The sequence below is a fragment of the Myotis nattereri genome (assembly GCF_964212035.1).
Source record: "Myotis nattereri genome assembly, chromosome: 6".
In the NCBI taxonomy this organism is placed as follows: Eukaryota; Metazoa; Chordata; class Mammalia; order Chiroptera; family Vespertilionidae; genus Myotis; species Myotis nattereri.
Genome location: NC_138081.1, coordinates 85504425 through 85528843, shown reverse-complemented (window position 1 = coordinate 85528843; position 24419 = coordinate 85504425). Strand labels below are relative to the sequence as shown.

Genomic DNA, 24419 nt, shown 5'->3' with positions numbered 1-24419 from the left:
ACGCATTTCAGACATACTGGTTGTGAGCACCATATTTTCCACATCATGCTTTTCCCCTAGCAGTAGAAGTGTTTGATTTTCCCAGTTTGGGAGGGTAATAGGAGAGGATCAGTAAGATTGAAACAGGGATGCTGAAATTTTTGAAAAGTCAGATTAGTCTAGGATGGCACATTAGTATGTGTAACATTGAGTAACACACCGTGGAAAAAGTAAATTAGGAAGCAGCTCAAAGTCCATTTGGCAATGTGAGACCATCTGTACAGTGTGACAATATGCCGTTGAAAACCATTTTTCCATGTAAAGAGCTTGGTACACTTGGGGTCATGTAGTGTAGAGGCAAAAGAAATTTTACATTACAAAGCAATGTTTTTATCTCCCATTTTCATGCAGTTCCTATGCATTCTATTATCACTGTTTTCCCTTTAATCAAAGGATTTTAAAGAACAAAGAACATTAAAAAATGCTTGACTGCTCCCATTTGAATTTGTCTTTCTTATAGTTTACTGATTTTCTAGAAAATTGTAATATTACATTTTTATAAATAAACCTATTTCTATTGCACATCTTTGGCAAAATTCTTGCTCTGAGAGAGAGAGAGAGAGAGAGTTTAAAGTGGTGTGGGAGGGGGAGGGAAGAGGGGGCAACAGGATTTAGAGAGATTATTATTCAGAATGAGTAGTAAAGCAATGAGATGGAAGCTATCAAACTCCATTATTTTTCTCACACCATCTCTTTTTCCTTAAAAAAAAAAAAAAGGAGTTAAGCATGTGAGAATTTGTGCCATTGTTTGGAAACATACTTTGGTTATAGCACTCTATTTTCCTTTCACATTAACACAGGTTTTCTATAAGGGAAAACCATATGCTAATCTGTGGGATAGAATGAATCATAAATCATAAATATTTATGCTTATAGACAACAAATTAGAAAGACATAGCATAAAACGACAACAAAATCTTTACCCTTCGGCAACTGTTTGGATTTCCTCTTTTGAATTCATTTTGTCAATCATTTACTCCTCCTTACTTTCATCTAGCATAGGAAAAAATAAAATCTAAGAAGTTCACAGCAAGACTAGTAGCAAAGCAAATATAATACTCAACCTTTGGCCACCTGTCTGGACTAAGGCCAAGATTTTTCCCAAAATAGGAATAGGGGAGAGAAAGCCAAGAAAAGTATGGCGGATTTTTGTTCTGGTTATATTTATTTATTTTCCTGGATCTAGGTAACACTGAAAAAAAAGTCAGGTATACATATTATAGCTCATATATTTTAAACCACTTAGGCATAGTTTATGTATGTATGTATATATTTTATAGGTCTTTATGTTTTAATTGAGCAAGACAGCCACACATTTTAATTCTAATAATTCTTACAAAAGAGCAAAAAATAATCTAGTTCAAGAATAAAGATTATAATAAAACAAATAATTTTTAAAATTCCAATCAAATTTTTATTATAATGTTAATATAGTATATTTCTTAGCTACTGCCTTCCAAGTTATATCTGGGAATTAGCAATTAGCTGAGTTTATGACCTTGATTCTCCTCAAATATTACATGAGGAAATGGACCAAAATGCTCTTCTAATCGTTTTATTCCAAAATAATTCTGTAGGTGCTCCTATGCAAATAAGAATTTCTTATATAAAAACAAAGGAAAGATAAAAAATTGAGAGAAATATTGACATTTGCTTAGATAAATAAAACAATAAGAATACATTAGTATTTAGATTAAAAAGTAAATATGGGACAACTCCAGACAATAGTTCACAAAGGAGGAAAAACAAATGTTTGAAAAAATAAGAGAATGTGAATAAAATACAAATTTAATGTTTGACTGTTGAATTAGCCAAGATAAAGCAATATGCATGTTGGTTAAGACCCTTTGGGGGTCGAATGACCCTTTCATAAGACAATTGGAAAACACATATATAATTACATATTGTTTTTGTGATTAATCACTATGCTTTAATTATGTCCAATTTGTAACCATGGAAATACATCCTGCATATCAGATATTTACATTACGATTCATAACAGTAGCAAAGTTACAGTTATGAAGTAGCAACGAAAATAATTTTATGGTTGGGGGTCACCACAACATGAGGAACTGTATTAAAGGGTGGCGGCATTAGGAAGGTTGAGAACCACTGGTTAAGAGCATGAGCTCAGCAGCAGACGAAGCTGATGGGAGTTGCTGTATCTCTCACCTTGCAAGCCTTGAGCAAGCCTGTATCTCTCACCTTGCAAGCCTTGAGCAAGCCTGTATCTCTCACCTTGCAAGCCTTGAGCAAGCCCCCATGTTCCCAGTGTAGACTGGGGATAACCATAGCCTTTAGCCAGAGGGTGATTAATGATGATTTAAACAGGATTACTTTAATGTGCTTAGCACAGTGCCTAGCACAGATTAAGAGTTTAATCTTAATAAATTATTGTTGCTCTCATGCTGGTGAAAATGTACAGTGACACACATTTTAATAAGCAATTTGGCTAATGGATTGATGAAATATTAAGTAGTCCTTAACACGCTTTCAATCGTTTTTAATAACACTGGAAAATGGATCTAGCAGTCCCAGTTTGGGAACCACAGTGAATTCAGTGTTCCTACATTGTCCCTTTAGCAAAAGCTGTTAATATCAATGTTCGTTAAAGGATATGTTTTCTATCACCATTGCATAATAAAGTCTGTATGTTATTTTGAAAATTTGAACATGAAATTCTTTTCATGGAAATAAAGAAATGTATTTCAGGTGTATTTTTCAGAGGTACAATTTTTTAAAAATTATCTCTAAAATTCCTAGCTATATAGTTTTAAAAGCACAACTACTTACAAATTAATGCTTAAATTCAATAAACTTATTTATTTGCAAAAATATGGATATTTTCATAGTCAAATAACTATTACTTAACCACATTGCTTTTTAAATATGGAATTCTTAGAAAATCTTCTAGTTTATTTAATATGTTTACAATAAGCCTATACCTACTTATATAGCACCTAATCTCCAAGAAATATAGAGATATTAGGCACAAAACATTTTTAATCAATCAAGAAAATACTTTTATACTTGTAAGCTTTCTAAATATTTGATAAGAATGACAGCATACTTATAAAAAGCTGGCTATCATAATGCCCTCATATGTAAAACCCTTCCTATGGTAATTCTTAATTCCTTTCAAACAGTAAAAAGACTTAATCTTGATTTCCAATATAGTGTCACAAAACACTTTAATCAAATTAGTGTTTTCCTTTGGCTTTTTGACAATGAACTCATTTGATTTTGTTTTTGGAATTACATGGTCTTTTAGGCAACTGATGATCAGGTTTTAAAATTTTTATGACTTATTATTCTAAACTTGCTGCTTGTGTTCTGAAGAGGAAAACTGACTTCTCATTTAGGTGTGTTTGCCCGTCTGTAATCAAAGGGTGAGGACCAGTTTCCTATACAGAATTTATTTCACAAGAGGAGTAACTTTCTCGTTACGTAATCAAGGAAGCCTGTGGTTCTCTGGCTGACATTTTCTAGTCCTCTCCAGGGTTAAGCCTTAACCGTAGGTTCCATAAGCAACTTCCTTGACTAGAATTGCCTTTAACTGCCGGCCTAGGGCTCTCCCCACCTTCCTTACCCTCCTCTGGACACAGTGGCCACGATGCAGGCTAAAGCTGTCCATGAATAATCCCCGATGAAACCTCTTGCACAAGTGGTAAGGAGTTGGCTTTGCTTATAGATAGGGTGCTTTGTACCCTTTGTCTTAATTTCTGACACTTCTGAGGGTGAAAGAGACACTGTCGATTATTATGCCAGAACAACAAGTGTGATTTGGGATATTCTCTCTCCCACCAACCAACCAAGTTTTATAGCATTCAGAATTTACAGTCTATCTGGTTTCACAACCCAAGGCTCTAACCATATCTACTCTGCCTTTCCTTTCCTCCTTTGCTGTTAAATAATACCCAGGTTATTACAACGGCATCAGTTTGACGAGGAACCAATATCGTATTTTGTTCTCTTCTTGGAGTTTTCCTTTGTAAAGTTATAAAGCAGGGCCACTAGTGTCACATACTCAGAATTACTCCCACACCCTCTCATTCATTAAGTTATGCAAACATACATATTAAGCACATCCTATGTGTAGAGTGTGACAGGACAGAGCCCATAGGTTCCTCCTGAGTTTCTAAATCAAGTAACAAGAATTCTTGGCAACAATTTTAAGTTGTATTGGGTTGCCATCTTTCCTCATAGGGTGTGTGCCAATTATGCAAATCAAAATTACAAGAAGAGGTCTGTCATTGCTCAAGCTAAAAAATCTGGGCATGCAAATTAATTCTAGTTAATTCCTAGTTTAAAAACTGATTTCCAATAAAGAGGTACTTTTCTTACTCCTCCTCCTATTTTCCTCCTTTCTTTGCATTAAAGCAATGTTACAGATTGTCAGAAGCCTCCACTGTCAATCAGGAATAAGCAGAGGATACAGAATAGGATAATAGTTAACATATATTGAGTACTTGCTCTGACACTTTATATCAACTTGTATAATCATTCTACTGACCAATTAATTATGACAATGCTCATTTTAAAGAGAAACTGAGGCACAAATTTTTTTTTTAGCTATGCCACTTCATTTTTTGACTACAAAAATATGACTGTTGGCTAATTTACATTAATTATTAAATTGGTCAATGGAATAATTAATGTTTTATAAGTGGCCCTTTTTTAGTAATAATGAATGGCTTAATTTATTATAATATTACATGGGAATAACTTTATCTAAATTAAATAACATTGTTATGTTATGGTTAACATAATGGATATAATAAAAGCAACAAAATACAAGAAATGAAAAGATGGACTTTTTTTTGAAAGATGACTCTGTAAGTGTGGCTCCTTAATGTACTATTCTTTTAAAAATTGATGTGAATAATAAAATTAGTCTTTGATGAGCATTTTCTTGATGTTGACTAGGGCCACCTTATTAATCATAATACTTAAAAGAAAAGAGTGGATTGAGCAGATATTAGTAAAACAACTAAAAATGAATGTTTTTGTAGTTTTGCAAATGATTAGTATACAATTCCTTATTAACTAGATAATCAGATTTTTAATAAAACTCACATTGAAGCAAAATTTATGATATTTCCAGGTTAAATCTAGCTTGATTTACCCAAGAAAATCAAACCTAGCTATTTAGTTTCTTTTCCCTTTCCCAATTCCATCCTCAGATAAACATTTAAAGTGTTTTCTCTCTCAAAGTATTACTTCAAATGTGTCCTCGAGGACACATTTGTAATTCCTTAACTAATAAAGAATTTACAGATAAAAAAAAAAAAAAGTATTACTTCAGTAGAATTGTTTTGTTTGTCCTGAATTAGAATTGGATTACTTCATGAGGTCTGAGGTATGAGACCTCTTCAAGGTGACTGGGTGACTGTTAACATCTGAAAACAGACCAACATAATGTAGAAATACCAAAAAGCCCTAGGATATTACAGAAGAAGGAACATAAATGATGATCCAGAGTAGCAACCATCATTTCCAGACTATGATTCAAATGCTAAAGTGATGAGATAATTTAATGATAAATATATGGTTGGTGGAATAAACCCTATGTTTTGAACCTAACTAGCAATCTTTCAAAGTTAAAACAAGAAAATCTTCTCATAATAGTATTATAATATAGGGCAGTCAAAGATTACCATATTAATTTATTTAAGTATTGGATTTGAACAGATTTAAGATTAAGAATGCTAATCCCTTTGTTTTTGTTTTCATTTTTTTTTGAAACCGAAGGCTATGTTGAAGAAAGTATAAGGATTAAGAACACAGAATTATATATAGAAAATAAACACATTACTGAAAGAAGTGTCACACTTTTGAATAACTGGAGCTAAAACCTTATGGTCTCTAAATTGAAAGGCTACATGTAATAATGAGTCAGTCCTCTCTGAAAATAGTCATAAATTTTAACTCAATTCTGATCTGATAAAGTTTAGAAAGGAAGATGTTCAAAGAAACAGGATAATCCTCTCTCGAAGGATTCCCAAGAAATGCTGAATTGAGGCATTACTTCAAACTTTACAACCTATTCTCTTTTTGATAAAAACTGCATGCTTTTGCCAGCTGGCATGGCTCAGTGGTTGAGTGTTGACCTTTGAACCAGGAGGTCATGTTTCAATTCTGGTCAGGACACATGCTCTGGTTGTGGGCTAGATCCCTAGTGTGGGGCGTGCAGGAGGCAGCCGATCAATAGCTCTGCCATCATTGATCTTTCTATCTCTTTTTCCCTCTCCATTCCTCTCTGAAATCCATAAAATATATATATTTTAAAACCTGCATGTTTTCCCTTGACATTGTAAGTCAAAACAATAGCAATTTGACCATGGTTTCTTAAACTGAACACGTCCACCCATCCTGCACCCAAGATCTCCCCTCAGGGAAGGGATGTGCATGTGTATCTTTCCTATAAGTTGAAAATCAGTAGCTTAAAGTGCTTGTTATTGTTCACAATCTGTACTTGATCCTGAGGATTTTGAAACATGATTTGACTGCAAAGTTTGATCTCGTCTCAGCGGCAGACACAAAGCTGTTAAGACTGAATATGCAATCAGAATTTACTAATTTGCAGGAGAAATATCATTGTAGACTCAATTTGGTTCTCAGGTCCATTGCTGAAATGTATTCTCTTTCTGTAGACAAGCAACATATAAAAACAGTATCATGAGAATGCTGGTTCATTTTCAAAGAGCACATCCCTTCTACATTCACAATAACAACAAAAATTGAGCCACAGTTTGTGTGTGTGTGTGTGTGTGTGTGTTTCCCCCCAAAAAACTCTGTAACATTGCTCTGTATTTAGTTGGTATCTAGATGCTACAATGGAAAAGACTACGGTCAGCCATACTTCTTGTAACATTTTATGCATCTTTTTCTGACTGGATGCTTATTCGATTATTCCTTATTTTTAGATTTATTTCTTTGAATTGCATTTGACTCAAAACTAGCACTAGAATTAGAGAGTTTGGTTCTCTTTTCATTCATTATATTAAATGGTGTGGCCGTTTGGTCCCTGTACTAATACCTATCTTCAGCTGCAGAGTGTTCCTCAATTATAGTTTTGTTTATTACATATCTTATTTCAATTGTTTCAATGTCTTTCTTAGTAATAGCTGTATTTATCAGGCAGTAGTTCCAGGCTCTTCATGTCTAACATTTTTACTTTCACTATTCATAATGTCTCTGCATTCTGAAAACTCTCTTTAAACAATATCATGCTATTTATTACTGTCTCCTTGGTTGATCTAATTCCTTCTATTTAGTTATTTCCTTGACTCTTTTGATCACATCCAGTTTATTTTTTAATCTCAGCCTTTTTAAAAATTTTCATCTGGATCATCTTTTTATTTCAATCTATTTTATTCTTACAGCTTTTTGCACCTATTGATATGCCAAATAAATATTTTTCAGGTTTTTTTCTTCTGTCTGCTTTGATAAGTCATTTTTTAAGGATATTCCTTATTGATATGGTTCTCTAGAACCATATCATCTAGAACCAAGTAGATAATGGTTCTCTACTTTTTTAATAGATATGCCCACCGATTTCATGCTGCATGTGGTTATTATTTTCTTCCTCTCCTCTTTAAAAGAAGAGAAATATTTATACAGACCTGGGATTTGTTACAAACAGTGGTAGTATTTTTAATTTTTGCTAGACTTCTTGCCTACATGGTAACTGGTAGAACTCTCCTCTCAGATAGGAGCATAGCTTGGCTTAGCTATAGGGTGCTAGGATCAGCTACCAGTTGTGAAACAACTGTGAAGTGAGTTGGAATACATATTCTTCTCTGCCCTACTGCCTAACTCTCTGATGCTTTTGACATATGCTAGTAAGTAGGAAGAACTACCATATTCATCATTCACTGCTTTAACTGGTTTTTAAGTATATGTTCAAGATGATAGTACCTTGAATATAGAAACCACACTTTCAGGGTGCAATATGCTACTTCAGATCCTTCTGTAATTTCAAGGGGTTGTGGGTAGGAGGGGTGGGTAGGAGGCAGAAAGTACAGGAAAGAGGGAACAGAACTATAATAAAAACTCAATGTTAAAACTGTAAAACTCCTGGTAGAAAATATAGATGATTATCTTTGGGCCTTAGGTAGGCTGTTTCACTAAACAAGACATGAAACATATTGACCATAAAAATGAAGCATTAATAAATTTGGCAATATTAAAAGGAAGAAGTTTTGGCCATCGGAAGCTACATTAGAGAAAGTCACACACTGGCAGAAGATATTCATGATGCCCACACTCCAAAATGATTAGGATCAATAATGCACAAGAAGAAAAACACCACCAAGGTGAAAGTGAGAAGATAAACAGACATCTCACAGAGAAAGAAACCACAGGCCAATCAACACACGAAGAGATGTTTACCTCATTATTGGTTAGGAAAGTACAAATCAAACAAAATTAATGATCAATTTATATGCTTCTGATTGGTCAACATTAAAAAGCCTGTCAATACTGTGTTGGGGAAGATGTGAATCCAGTGGTAAAGGCCTAAGTGGGTGAATCCAATTCAGAAAACAATTTGGCATTATCGTTTAAGACTGAAGGTTAACCTATGACCCAGCAATCCCAATTCAAGCTATATACCAACCTCCTGCCCCCGCAAAACATCAACAACAACAAAAAGCAATAAAGACAAAACGAACACACAAAAAACTATTGCAGATGTAAAAGTTAATACCCAGGATATTATATAATCATGTAAAAATTTTTATACAGATAAGAAAACTACACTAATATATGTTTTAGAAAAACATATAGATACACTAAAAACTAAATAAAGCAAGGATAAGGTAAACATGACATTCAGGATGATGGGTATTTTGGTTGAAAGAAGCAGGGAAATGGATGCAGAAAAACCATGTGGTTGTGTCAAAGTCCTAGTCTTTGTTTTGGATGAAGGATCCACTTGTGTTTGTTTATTATATTAATGAAAATAATTAGTTATAAAGTAACATAAAGTAAATAGAAATCGGCTCTGTATAGACAAATGATAAGATTATGACATTAACCAAGGAGTATAATTAAACAAACTTAGTGTTCCAGATAATAACCATATTGCATCAGAATTTTCTCTTAAGGAAGGACGGACCTTTTGTTGGGAAATACTTTAGTAATTAACACTGTAGTCATGAGCTGACAGGTGTCAAGGGAATAAAAGAGGTGGCGAATGTCAACCTAATAAGTTGCATTAAAAATGAACATGAAAAAAAAGAGAAATGGATAGAATTTGGTTGTAGGGGGGAAATAGGGGAAGGAGTAGGGATGTTATACATTTAAATACAGGTTTTTGCTATTTTTGCAATGTAAACTTTGTCTTCTCAAAACTTTAGGAAGATGTGCCAATTTTGCAAATTTCCTCTTTCAGTTGGTTTCTCTATGGAAATGACGGACAGTTCCCCCACCCATGTGACAAGATACAAAACACATTGAGCACATGAGAATTGCAAGGCCATACCCTGAAATTTCCCATTGCTGACAGCGACAGGAATCTGGAAGTGACCCTGAAAACTCATCTCAGGCCATTTGAAGACATGATGATGTGGACTTCCACAGGACATGGCAAGGCTGTCCAGATAGTGTTATCTATCCCCCTTCAATTTTGTTTTAAATATTTCAGATTAGGGATATGAGCAGCATATACTCCCCATGATTCAATAGTCTTTCAAAATTGCTGCTTTTTATAATTAAAAAAAAATTATATTTATAAGAAAAATTATAATGAATAATTTAATGTATAATTATATTCTTTTGTAAGCCCTATTTGTAAAAACACATCAATACACAAAATGCATTATCTACTTATATAAAAACCATGGGTGGTGTTCGTTACATACAGACGAACAGCAACCAAGCGGAAGGAAGTCAGTTCTACAGGGGTTGTCTTGGCAACGGCTGCGCCCTCCCCCAAGCTATTTCCCAGAGCTGTTTCCTGTAAGGGCAGGGTTTGAGGCAGGAACCCACCCTGGGAGGTGGAGGCAGATCTTTATAAAGTGTGCTGCGCCAGCATGGGGTGAACCTGAGTGGGGCAGCTGAAAGGCTTAGAAAAGACAGACAAGAGAATGAAAGCCGGTCTCGGTGGGACGCTGCTTCTCTGAGAGACAGCTACCACGCCCACAGCCATGCCTTTAGTTTATAGCAGATGCTACGAGGCAAAATAAGGGCGTGACCGAGATGTTTACAAACATTCTCCTGGGTTTCAATCCTACTCAACTACATGCACCTGAACTCTGTCAAGCCCACATCACTCAGGTATGTGGGGCCACATGTTCTGACCATAGGTTCAAGCTTACAACTACAGCTGTTGGCTATAATTGTGCTGGGAGGGCCCTGCCCTCCAAGCTGGGACTTGCATGTGGCAATGAGAGGACTGTGCCCTCTCATCAGTCCAAGGATTGAACCTGTCCAAAACACTGTAGTGGCTCCCCACAGTAAAGTTTTAATTCTGTTTCTTTGTTACTAATGTTGTGGCCCTACCCCATAACAAAGAAACAAAGGAAAATTTCCCCATCGAATTTCTGAATAGTATTACTCCTTCAGGAATGCCATGTCATAAATTAAAATTGAAAGTGGGTGCAATCATCATGCTATTGAGAAATCTCAGTAGTAAATGGGGTCTTTGTAATGATTTATTATCAAAAGATTACAACTTAACATTATTGAAGCTGAAGTATTAACAGGATCTGCAGAGGGAGAGGCTGTTCTGATTCCAAGAATTAATTTGTCCCCATCTGATACTGACCTCCCATTTAAATTGATTCGATGACGGTTTCCGTGATGCCAGCATTTGTGATGACTATTAATAAATCACAAGGACAAACTCTGGACAGAGTAGTAGGCATGTTCCTACCTGAACCCATTTTGCACATGGTCAGTTATATGTTGCTTTCTCTCAAGTTTGAAGATTATGTGATGTTACAGTTAAAGTTCTAAATACTTCATCACAAGGGAAATTAGTCAAGCACTCTGAAAGTGTTTTCACTCTTAATATGGTGTACAGGGAGATATTAGAATAAGTTTAATCACTTTATCAGTCATTGTTTGCATCACTGTTGTTTTTATATCATGTTTTTCTTGTTTTCATATCCTGTTTTTGCTGTTTTTATATCATGCCTCTGTTGTTGTTATATCCTTTTGTTACTGTTTATTTATTAATAAGTTTATATATGATTTTCATATACATTTTACTAATTTCCTTTCATCTCTCACACTTCTATTATAGAGAAAGAGCAAATAGCAATATTAAAATGTCTCTGCTAATTAATTCCCTTTCTTAAAAAAATATATTTTATTGATTTTTTACAGAGAGGAAGGGAGAGGAACAGAGAGTCAGAAACATCGATGAGAGAGACACATGGATCAGCTGCCTCCTGCACACTCCCCACTGGGGATGTGCCTGCAACCAAGGTACATGTCCTTGACTGGAATCAAACCTGGGACCCTTGAGTCTGCAGGCCAATGCTCTATCCACTGAGCCAAACCAGTTAGGGCAATTAATTCCCTTTTAATGTGCACGAATTTTGTGCACCGGGCTACTAGTTATATATGTTTTACATAGACATCTCAGTTTCTTCAGTAATGAGCACTTTTCATATGTAGCAAAATGGGAGAAATAAGATATATTAGGTGAGTGCATTTAGGTTGCAGAAACAAACTTACTGCAATTTCTCCATAGAGTCCTTCATATTTATTTATCTCACAATGTTATTATTTTTAAAATATTAAATGTTTCCAAGTGGATAAAAAGTTAACATAGAAAGAACTAAATTGATGAAATTCTGGCATTTTTAAAAACAATGTCAAATGAAGTCTCATGTTTCACCAAATTGATGAGCACTAACATTTGTAAAGTTACTTCTATGTGCTTAAAACCAATAATAAAAATAACATAATCATATTAATGATTTCAATAGACATTTCCAGCTTAAAAACTTGCTTTGGATAGGAAAAAAAAATAGGAATTTGTTCCTCAATTTTATTTTATTTTAATTATCACTAGCATTAAAGATATGTTTATAACACTATGCTTTCCAATAAACTATTGGGTGAAAAATACCACAAATCTCAATAGCCCATTTATAGTTTGTAATGATGTCATTTATCACACTGTGTCAAGAGTTGCTCTAGCCCCCTGGCTGATAGCTCAGTTGATTTGAGTGTTGTCCTGAAACCCCAAGGTTTCGGGTTCAATCTCCAGTCAGGGCACATGCAAAAAGCAACCAATGAACACATAAATAAGTGGAGCAACAAATCAATGTTTCTCTCTCTCTCTCTCTCTCTCTCTCTCTCTCTCTCTCAAATAAATAAACAAAAATTTTAAAAAGAGCTGCTCCAATAAATAACCTGGAAAATAATATGTTGCAAAGAAGTTAAAATTTAGGTGGAAAACACTTATTTAAGGATTGTGCTTCTTTGATAAAATGAGTAGGAAAATATCGTATTCATCAGAAGGTGCAGGTTGACCACATGCTCTCTTGAGGTAAGACTTTTCTATGTTCTCAGAAATGTCTCAGTATAAATGAACAGAGAACTGATTAAATTTATGAATCCTAGAAATTTGTATTATCATTGAGGATATGCTCCATTGCAGCACAGAACTTTACATGTTAGATTGGCTTAACATACTTTACCCTTAAGATAATTGGGTCATGTTTCTTCTTTGCTGAGTATCATATAATACATTATTTTTACTGTGGAGGCACCCTTGGTAGGAGTCACACACCATTTCTGGAATCATGGGTAGGGTCAAGGAACTAGTCACATCACTGGTCTTTTATACTTATTTTTGTATTTAGCATTGAATTCAAATTTACTCATATGATTCTGACAGGCTGGAATATATTATTTATTTTATAACTCATAAGTCACTAAATGCATAGGATTTTAACTTAAGATTTTGTTTTTTACTATAAATTCTAGCCTTACCCTATAACACCTATATCAAAATCTCTTGGATAACCTTGAAATCTGCATTATTATGACTCTCCCCAGGTGATTCTAATGATCATTCAGTTTTAGAAACTATTACCCTAGAATGCTTCCAGACATAGATCTGTCTTTTATTCCCCTCCCTTAGCATATCCAGTCATCTCTGAGTATTGGATGGGGTGTGGTAGATTGACTCACCTGATCTCTGTTCCCACTAGCTTCTGTGGTCCTCTCTGCTTTGCAGAGATATCAGAGAGTAAAACATTTCCAAAACTTCTACCCCGACACTTGATTTAGGTCGTGCCTGTCATATGTACTTGTGTAGGACTTGAAATCAGAATTCAGTTAAGTGGTGAAAGAAAATGTACCCGAGACATCCATTCTGCTATTGAGATCTGGCCCAGGTGGCTTGGCTCTGGAATCAATATTGCTGGACGACAGTTAAGGCAGGATATTCCTGGAACCAGCAGATAGAACGACAGCTTCCTGGCTCATCAGCGTTGACATTATAGTAGAGATAACTGTTTCTTTTACAGCTCAGTTTCTGTGGTGTGGCCGTGTATTTGGGAGTATCCCCAAAAGCTCAGCTCTGCATAAAACCTAGTCCTTAACTCTTCTAAGAATTTTGTAAGGATTGAGTTCCCTATATTTTGCCCTGTTAAAAATATCTAGAGCAGTTTCCTTAATCTTCAACTAATCCCAGGTTAATGCCTTCCCTTTATAGCTGCCTGTCTGGTAATCCTTACTCAAAGCTTATTTTGACTTCATATTACAAAGTTAACAACAGAGTCTTCAAAGATTTTAAGGCCCCCACTCCTAAAAAAAAGAAAACCTTATAAATATTTGATTTATCTATAATAAAAGTATAATATGCTAATTAGACCAGATAGCCAAATGACCTTCTGGACATTATTCCAGACGTCCTTCCAGACGAAGCTGTGGTGGCAGGGCCGAGGCAAAGGCAGTTAGGGTCAACCAGGCAGGCAGGTGAGCAGTTGGGGCAATCAGGCAGGCAGAGTGGTTGGGGCAATCAGGAAGGCTGACAGGCAAGCGTCCTGGATTATGAGAGGGTGCAAGCAGGGCTGAGGGACCGCCGCCCCCCCCCCCCCCGCCCCCACACAAATTTTCTGCACCAGGCCTCTAGTAAATTATAATAACCCTTAGTAAGCAGACTGGAGGGTCCATTGAAAGAACAATTTGCGTGCATACTAATTGGCACTGGATTTCTATATATGGCATGCCACAAAAGTCTCTTTTCCATTTAGTAAATCCATCATGCATTTGGATGTTTTCTGAGACTATTGACTCTATGTGCTTTTATTTCAAAGAAAAAACAGTGAGCCTTCCTCCCAAAATAAACATGACAAATGAGAAAGAGGTTTAAATATCCTTACTGGGGAATTATATATGTTGCAAAGGGATAGAAACTTGAAAAAGACCATATGTACAATAGTTTTAATTCCTACCTTTTTTTAAAAAAAATCATCTGATTCTGTGTGTTAACTCTATATATTGGTTCATACCTTTAACATTTGTTGAATAAACACTGTTGACTTTATACTGTGCTAGACAATAGTGATAAGGCACAATAGAGAATAAAGTACATAGATGCTATAGGGAACTTATGTTCTAATGAGGGAGAAAGATATTATACAACTAATTACAAAATCATTTAATTAAAATAGCAGTATGTTTTAAAAGACATAAAACCATGGGGTGACATTATTGGGATTCTGACCCAGTCTCCCTTGAGGGAGTAATATATGAGATAACTTATGAAAAGCAAGTGTAAATGAACGAGGGGGCTGGAGAGGGGTGTTTTCTTGGTAGAGTTGTGGAATATAAATGGCTTGAAGAGAGCAAGTCAAGGACTTCCTCTACATTTTATGCCCAAGAAAATATAGAGAGTGGAATACCTAGCCAATGGGAGATAAAGGAGCACAAACTGCAGAAGATAGAAAGCCATGAGAAGGACATAGGAAAGACAGTCAGTCCTTCATCGTACTGTCTTTGTCAGCTTTTCATTCTCCAGTAGACAAGTACAACACCTCTTTTTAAGAGTGTGCCACTCCAGGAGGTGCACCTTCTCTCTGCTCTACTCCACATTTGAAAAAGTGCAATAGTCTTGGAGTGTCATCTTGATTAACCCAAGGTTGTGGGTTTGATCTCTGATCAAGGCACATACAGGAAGCAAGCAGTAAGTGCATAAATAGGTGGAACCACAAATAGATGTTTCTCTCTCTCTCTCTCTCTCTCTCTCTCTCTCTCTCTCTCTCTCTCTCCTTCTCCCTTCCTCTGTTTCTAAAAAATAAAAAAATTTAAAAGTGCAATGATATAAAAAATTCACAACACCAAGAGACATATAATTCACAGAATTCCTCCCCACATACACACTTTCATCAAATTCTATTACTAATGTCACATTAACCCTCTGCTGGAAGGTTGGAATCTTCATCACTCCCGGCACCTAAAGCTGGTTTAGCTGGTGGAATGTTTGGGGGGTGGGGGTATAACTGTGCACATGACAGCAGCTGAGCATAGGTAACTTTGTACCTCGGTTTCAGAAAAGAGGGCTGTCTGATCTTACCTATTGCCTGTCATGAGAGAGTTGCAATCACATTGTGTAATTACCTATTTCCAACTATGGAAATGTTCTATTACCATTTTTATTGTGTAATTTAGTAAGAAAAAGAACCTCAGGCAAGTACTTTGGATGCCAATTAACCTCTCTTGGTACAGATCTTTGCATATTTTATAAGAAATAGTGTTGTGGCCTTGTTTGGCTTAGTTTGCTCAAGAGCAGTGATACAAATTTATTAATACCCTCTGTTTTCTTAAAAAGTAAAAATTGCCATAAAGCATGTGCCAGGAGATTCAGCCTCATATGGAAATTTTGCCAAGATCTCCCAAAGCAGCTTCTCCTTATTTATTACTTTTATTTCACTATTAGAAAGCATTTACAATGGATTACTTAGAGTCCTTATTGCCATTATGTCATAATCTTTTCTTTTCAAAGCCTGTAGATCAGTGGTTCTCAACCTTCCTAATGCCGCGACCCTTTAATACAGTTCCTCATGTTGGGGTGACCCCCAACCATAAAATTATTTTTGTTGCTACTTCATAACTGTAATTTTGCTACTGTTATGGATTGTAATGTAAATATCTGATATGCAGGATGTATTTTCATTGTTACAAATTGGACATAATTAAAGCATAGTGATTAATCACAAAAACAATATGTAATTATATATGTGTTTTCCGATGGTCTTAGGCGACCCCTGTGAAAGGGTCGTTCGACCCCCAAAGGGGTCGCGACCCACATGTTGAGAACCGCTGCTTTAGATACATTTGTAGTATAAAAGCCACAGCAAAATCATAAATTGTTTCTAGATTTAGAAAAATTGAGGGGAAAAAATCTATTAGTTCAATTCTTCTTAGCACAATACAGTCTCTTCTCTATTATTTCACTTGTTCTCTTATTAAAATCTTCAATAATCAGAACAATCTACAATTTGAAAGTAACCATTTTAGGTATGATTCTATTGCCTCATAAATAATTAAAAATAGTAAGGTTAAATGTGTCAATTCAGAGAATTACAAAATAGTTAAGTGGCTTTTCCTAAAATTTCTACTATAGAAATCTGTATAGCAAAATTTTCTTCCACTTATTACTAAATTAACATACAACAAAACACTGTTTCTGATTTGCTGGGGTTTTACATTTTATATAAAGTATGAAAGAATCAGAATTACAGGAATATATGCTTTAAGTTAGGATAAATATATCATCCGCTCATATTCCTTATCTAAAGAATAAAAGAAAGAAATGAATATGAACAACTATTTCAGCACCACCATCTATAAGGAGCTAAGACGAAAATGTCTATCACATGGGTCCTATTCTTGACAATCTTACATTTTCAGACTATGAAAAATAAATAATTTATTGCATTTTAGAATAATACTTAAATATTCTACAGTTTAAATATGTTATATTAAATAGAACATATAAGAATACTTTGATGTAACAAAATGAATTGGTCTGAGAACCTCTGGCATAGGGAATGGGCTGCATAAATGAATTAGTCATCTAGATTTAGCAAAAAAAGAGAATTTATAAAAAGTTCATAGCTTCAGGGACTTGGTTCAAAGGCTTGAATAATGCCATTTGGAATAGTTTTAGGATTTTCATGGTGGATTCTGGCATCTTCAGACTCATGTCAGCATAAATCCAAGCCCCAATCCTAGGTTTAGTGGCCTTCCAGGTACTGACTGGAAACTCTAGGTTCCAGCCACACTCCTGCATGCTCCTCCCCGCCCCGCCCCCCCCCCCCCCCGCCTTTCCCCCCCTCCCCCCCCCCCGCCTCTCCCCCCCCTCCCCCCCCTCCCCGCCCCTCTGTGTTAATGCTCAGTCCTGCAGGCAGCTGCAGGGTGGCCTCTTGGAAGGAGTGAAGGGATTGAAGAGCTGGGCTTTGAGTCCCGGGGAGGGGGGGGGGGGGGGGGACACGGACTCCTGGCCAGTCCTCAGTACCCTTTGATCTATAGCTTTCACTGTTTAAACATACGGCATGTGAACCTCTGTTTGGATTCTTACTCCAAGTCCTTCAAATGTTAAGGGCAGGCATGGGTTAGGCAACATTTGAAATTTTGCTCTTTAAACTGAGAGCGTGAAAAAGTCATTTGAGCTTAAGCAGGAGAAGGACAAGATAAAATTTAGATCTTTAAAAATACCTTTACTATGGTATAATCAACATAAGTTAGTTGCACATATTTAATGCATACACCTGATAAATTTTGGCACACCAATGAAAGAAACCATTATCACAATTGAGAAAATGAAAGAAATTTTATTTTAAGAACACATATTCAACAAATTACTTTTATCTATCATATATATATATATATATATATATATATATATATATATATCTGAAAATTCAGTAAGGAGACAAATAACCCAATGAAAGATAAACAAAATATCCGAACAGTCACTTCACCAAAGAAGATATACACCCATCAGAGAAGCACATGACAAGGTGTCAGCACCTCTAGTCACCAGGAAAATGCCGATTTGCATTTTTCCAAGGTCCCGCAGGCCTCGTGCCCTGGAAGGGCTGGGGGTCAGGAGTGGCTGCAGAGAGAACAGTTCAGAGGCGATTGCCGTAGGACTAGTTAAAGGGGGTGGTTGCTTGAATTGAGGTGGTGGTTGCGGAGATAGGGGGAGAACGGCAAATTAGGGAAATAAACAGCAAGCAAAATGGATAGGCCTTGACACTGACTTAGGTTTCAGAGGGCAAAGTGTTGGAAATGATTCCAAGTTTTCTGGCTCATGCAGTTGGGTGGATGACGATGCCATTCACAAACATGGGGAAGCCGGAGGAAGACCAGGCGTGGCGGAAGGTTGAGTTTATGTTACAGGAGCACGTTTGAGGTCCCTTTGAGGCACCAAAGTAGAATCCTGGAGCTGGCCGTTTGGGTAAGATGTGTGCTGGGCCTTGTCTTGTATTTGCTGTGGACAGAAGTTTAAACGGGAGGAAAGGGAAGAGCAGGGATTGCCAAATCAGATGCCCCTGTCCTGAAAAGCAGGAGGGAGCCTGCTGTCTATCCATGGTCGACACTAGTAAAGCAGGAAGAACTTCTGGTGAAGAGGAGGTTCCGAGGACTTCTTTAAATACTCTGCTTGGAATGCTCGGGGCATTCTGCCAATCTTGGGGTGCCCTGAGCCAGGACAAAGCCCGGCCAAAGCTCTTCTGAGTCTCCCTGCTCCTCCACTTCCCACCCTCCCTATGGCTGACTCCCAGCTTAGATGTAGACTGCATGCATGTAATTGCAGCCTCTGAGAAATAAAAAGTTCTGTAGCGCAGGCTACTTAAAAGTCTTACTAAATGGTCTTCTGTCCAGTTTTCCCATGTGGATTATTTAACCTATTGAAAGAAGGAAAAAAACTCATTATTTTCTTTATTTTTACTAGTACACCTCATTAGTGAATCCGAACCACACTGTTCCATCTCAGTCTGGTTCTCACATTCTTAGAAAGAACAATGGGATCTTTAAATTCATTCAGTTGGTGTTGGGAAGGGGCCAAAATTAGTTAGTGTCCCACTGACACTCAGAATGGCCTTCTAGCCGTACAGTCTAGGAAGGCATTTACAACCCCCCCCCCCCCTCTTCTTTTCCTCGTCTGGCATCGTCTAGCTGGTATTCTGCTCTTCCTGTAAATATGGGAGAAAGTAAAAGACACTATTCAGCCGCCTTTGTCTGCAAAGTCTGGCATTTCAGTGGTTTTCTCTGAGGGGTCCTCATTTTTGAAACCCGCTTTGCCATTAACGGAAATCAATCTGAATGTTCCATTGTGCATCTTTTTTCTCTCCTCACAGTCTGAAGTTGCCATGGCCAAGTTTTCGAGCTGAACCTGAAAGACCCTCTCTCATTTCCCCTGTGCCCTGCTTCCAGCCCCATTGAATCCTTGCAGAGCTTTCTCAGGCAGGAGGGCGGCAGCGTGAGGACTGGGAGACCTTGACCTACTCTGCTGACCTAGTGGCCTGAGCCAATCGCAGAGAGGATTGGAACCTCACTTGAGCCTCCCCCCACCCCACCCTCCCCCTGCACCAGCCTCCTGGGAAGGACACTGGAGGGGTGTGTTTGCAATGTAAGTCCTTGGCTTTCTGCCCGCCTCTTCTCCAAATAAGAAGGCAGGAGCTGCTACGAGGTGCAGGGGGGTCTTCTGAATTGCAGAGGCCTTGGGACTCACAACTCCTCGCTCGGGTCTCTCTCATCTGTTTTCAGAGCTAACGGGAAAGGGCCAGGATGGTGGAGGCTTTCTGTGCTACCTGGAAGCTGACGGACAGCCAGAACTTTGATGAGTACATGAAGGCTCTAGGTGGGTACAAACATGTTCTCTTAACCTACGGCTTCAGACACTTGCATCTTCCCCCCACCCCCCATTAGATTGGCAAGTGATGAAGGCAGATCACATTGCAATAAAATATCCATTCCCCAGGCTGTGTATTTCCCAGGGAGTGGGTTTTTAATGTGGAAGGTGCCTGCTTTCTCGCCCAGGGCCAAGTCATGGTGCATCGGATGGTCTGCAGTGGCGTTTGCTCTCCAGCAGCCCCTGTGTGGGCATCTCTGTATTATTACAACGCAGTAGTTGTGCTGTGTGATGAATGAGCTGAACCTAAACATGCTCTCATGAAAAATATACCCTAGGACCTGGATTCCAAACTAGGAAAGCCGTTTTCTCCTTAGGGAGCTATTTTGGAAGCTGCTGCTGTCTGCATTGCTTCCCTTTGCTATTTCAGGTGTGGGCTTTGCCACTCGGCAGGTGGGAAATGTGACAAAACCCACAGTAATCATCAGTCAGGAGGGGGGCAAGGTGGTGATCCGGACTCAGAGCACATTCAAGAACACGGAGATTAGTTTCCACCTGGGAGAAGAGTTTGATGAAACCACTGCAGATGACAGAAACTGTAAGGTAAGAAGCCACTGGTCCAGGGGGAGGATGCGGGGAGGGGTGGGATGAAAAAGAGATTCCTGATGACTTCTTTTTAGATGTTGGAAAGGGAAGAATGTTCTCAGTATTTCAGTTCACAGAGAAGGAGAGCAGAGTTGGTTTTGCATTCTTGCGTGCATAGGTTATGTTCTGGAAAATGGGTACTTGCTGTAACCCAAAACTTGAATTTATTTTTTTTGCAATGTGTTTTCACATCATATATTAAACCTGTTTTTCAAAAAGTATTTAATAGCATTTGTTTGAGAGAATGCGTGCGTTTTATTTACTCTCTCGGATTGCCTCAGGTTGAATAAACAGCTTACCTCATTCCAAGGCTTTGCTTAAAGAAGGGCGACTAGTCCGAAAGCATCTGCTCAGAATTTTTGTTTCTAACACATGAAGTTTTTGCATCTAGGTGTACACATTTCAGCCAAATGATGAATTATTAGAGTGTGCATAGCAATGACTCCAGAAACAACACAAGATATGGTACTAATTTAGTAATTAGTTGAACACAATTTACTCAGTTATACAACTCTTTCAAAAATCACTTCCTTTGACTTTTATCTCAGAAATTGGATCTGTAACTATTTCTGTGTTCTGCTCTTGGTGATTGTTCTCAGTCTGTTGTTAGCCTGGATGGAGACAAACTCGTTCATGTACAGAAATGGGATGGCAAAGAAACAAATTTTGTAAGAGAAATTAAGGATGGCAAGATGGTTATGGTGAGTAATGGCGGTTCTCCCCTCCTTCTTCCTGGGGTTTTCCTCTCCCCCTTTTCTCATCTCCTTTCTCTTCCTCCCTCGGCTGTCTTTCCTCCTCCCCTGCCTTTCCTGCACTCCCTTCCCCCTTCTCTCTTCCCTCCCTCCTTTCTTCTTTAATAACATTAAGTGATTAGCAAGGTTCTTTAAACAGTTATAAAGCAGAAGCAATAAACAGATCCTAGCTAATTGTTTCCTCAGCTCTGCTTCTTTCATGATAGAAAAAGAAAAAATCTCCGTGTAGTTAAAAACAACACTGCCAACAATCATGAAAATATATAAAGACGATTGATATTCTTATAAGAATATCAAGCTTATTGAATCTCAAAAAATTACTCTATAATTCCTGTAATAAATAAGAGATCTTCAAAAACTTTATATTTTAGTTTGTAAAAGTTATATGAGTTCAGTGCAGGGAATTTTAGAATATAACACAAAAGCATAACAAAAATTATAAAACTCCTTTCTAAATTCTCCTCAGAGAGAACCATTTTGATGTTACTTCCAGTCTTTTAAAAAGTACCTTTTACAAGTACCTGTTCAAAACTGGTAGTCATGTAAAAATTATAAAATAGAAAATAATTTAAAAATAATTAATGATGTATAACGTCATAAACTGAGAAAAATGTTATGCCTTATGTTAATCTAGCATCCCAGACATGTGTGTGTGTGTGTGTGTGTGTGTGTGTGTGTGTGTGTGTGTGAACTGAGTAATGGTACAGTATTTTGATCACATTGGAATAGTCAATGTATCATTTTGCTTTTTTTGGAGGGATAGGGTTGCTTTACATATTTTTGGTTATTATTTGAGACAATTGACTGTTGTTTTTACTCTGTTTCCCTTGACTGCAATGAGACCTGTCCTAGACTGAGACATAGGGTTTACACACTCACACTTCTTATCATGGGTGGGAGTGGGAGCAGAGGGACAGTTTTTCTTTCATGCTAACAAACACTGGCCCACATTTTTCTGCAGCCATCACCAAAAGAAAAGGATTCGTTTCTGAAAAATTCAATCTGAATTTTCCTTTATGCTTTTATCTCCATTCCTCCTGCCCACCCCCAGCCCCCCCCCTACAGAAAAGTGGGTAGCTTAGCTTTGGCTGTCTGACTGTGATCAGGCAAGATCAAGTTCCAAAAAAGTGATGAAGACAATGGATGATACATAAGGGCATGCGCTTCTCTTAAAAATCACATCAATACATGAAAACAATGAACATTAAAAAACCCTAAATTTTGTAAAGAGGTTTTATAGCAATTCTTCAGGTTGGGCTTGACAGAGGAGCCCAGGTTCACACAGGCTGAAGCACGACAGCCAAAGCAAAGGGAATGTTTGCACATTTACCTTTTCCTGCTGATTTTGGAACAAACACCATGTGCCCAAATGATTTGGATTTTCTAAAAACTCTTCAAAAGTTATCTAGGTCATGAATTGAAAATTATTATGAAACCTACTATATATAGCCCTAGCCGGTTTGGCTCAGTGGATAGAGTCGGCCTGCGGACTAAAGGGCCCCAGGTTTGATTCCAGTCAAGGGCATATGCCTGGGTTGTGGGCTCGATCCCCAGTAAGAGGCATGCAGGAGGCAGCTGGTCAATGATTCTCTCTCATCATTGATATTTCTATTTCTTTCTCCCTCTTCCTCTCTGAAATCAATAATATATGTATATATAAACATATATATATTAAAAAGACCTCCAAAAAATAAAATAATCAATAAAAATGTATTTTTTAAAAAAAACACCTACTATAAATTCCATTCACTTTCATAGTAGGTAGCAAATCTGCTCCAATTACTCTGATAATTTAACGCAAAAGAAATTCTTTTGACCTGAATCTAGAGGGTTAATCTTAGTTTTTGTTTCATTTTCCTTTTAGAGACATGAACTACATATACATATTATTTACTCACTAAATATAAGGGTTTGATTTCATTTTAAGAAAGAAAAAGCTTATGTAGCACTTAATGTTTGTAAATGCCACTATTCTTTTGCATGATATTTAAATCACATGCATAATAATCTTTTTAAAAAATGTGTTTTTATTGATTTTAGAGAGAGAGGAAGGGAGAGGAAGAGAAAGATACAAACGTCAATGAGAAACATTAACACCTGTCAGCTGCCTCCTGCATGCTCCCTGTTGGGGACTGAGCCCGAAACCAGGGCATGTGTCCTGACCAGAATTGAACCGGCAATTGACACTCAACCACTGAGCCACACCGGCCGGGCAATGTGATAATCTTCAAAAATTTCAGCAACTGCAGTTCCTGTAAAATGACTTGGCTATCTTTTGATCTTTCAGACTCTTACTTTTGGTGATGTGGTTGCTGTTCGCCACTATGAGAAGGCATAGACGGGTTCCTGATCTGGGCCTGGAGGAGCCCCTCAATTTTTCTGTTACTCAAGTCTCATTGCTATCCTGCTATTACAGCATGGCTCATCACATATTAGAAGGTTATCCTTGGTGTGGAGGTAGAAAATGGTGGTTTTAAAACTTCTTTAAAACCGTGTTACTTCAAGCAACTAGCCCAATTTTAATCTGCAAATCTATCATGTTTAATAGTTTTTATTAAGATTTTAAGCCACATTTTAAAAATAAAGAGGTGGATACATTTTGTAATTTCTATTGGAATGTAAATCAAATTGGAATAAAAATATAATACCCAAGAGAGATGTTGTTGTTTTTAATACCACTAATCTGTCTGGGAATTGTGTATTAGAGTTTTAAGTAAAATAGTCATTCTATGGCATAAAGAAAGGCTAGAAAAGTTAGCACTTTGTTTAAAACAGCAATTAAAAAATGAGCCTAGGAATCTGTGGACATGCCCTGTGTAGGTTGAGACTTCCATGGAGAATTGTGATGATTCAGTTCACCTGGCCGGGATGCAAAGGATTGTATGGTGGGTTGGGTTCACAAATAACCTCTTGCTATGAGAAACAGGCAGCTTGAAGAAGCAGAATGATATACATGGAAATGTCTTTATTAAAAGGTAAATATAATAAAATATTTAATCAAAATGTCATATAATTCAAATATTTTATTGAAAAGTAAATAGGAAAAGGAAGTGAATTTCATGCTGGATTGTACAGCTATATCTCCAGACAAGTACAGTGAGCTGCATAGGTCAGCGAGAATGCTGAGATGGAATGTGCAGAGTGGGCATAAGGCA

General features: G+C 37.1%; 1 protein-coding gene across 1 annotated transcript; it reads left to right on the top strand.

The window, feature by feature from the left end:
- Positions 1-19709: 19709 nt before the first annotated feature.
- On the top strand, positions 19710-23914 carry FABP7 (fatty acid binding protein 7). Its single transcript, XM_081095006.1, has 4 exons — positions 19710-19876; positions 20298-20470; positions 21112-21213; positions 23552-23914. The coding sequence occupies exons 1-4, from the start codon at positions 19804-19806 to the stop codon at positions 23600-23602; spliced, it is 399 nt and encodes a 132-aa protein (XP_080951132.1). The 5' UTR covers positions 19710-19803; the 3' UTR covers positions 23603-23914.
- The last annotated feature ends 505 nt before the right edge of the window (positions 23915-24419 follow it).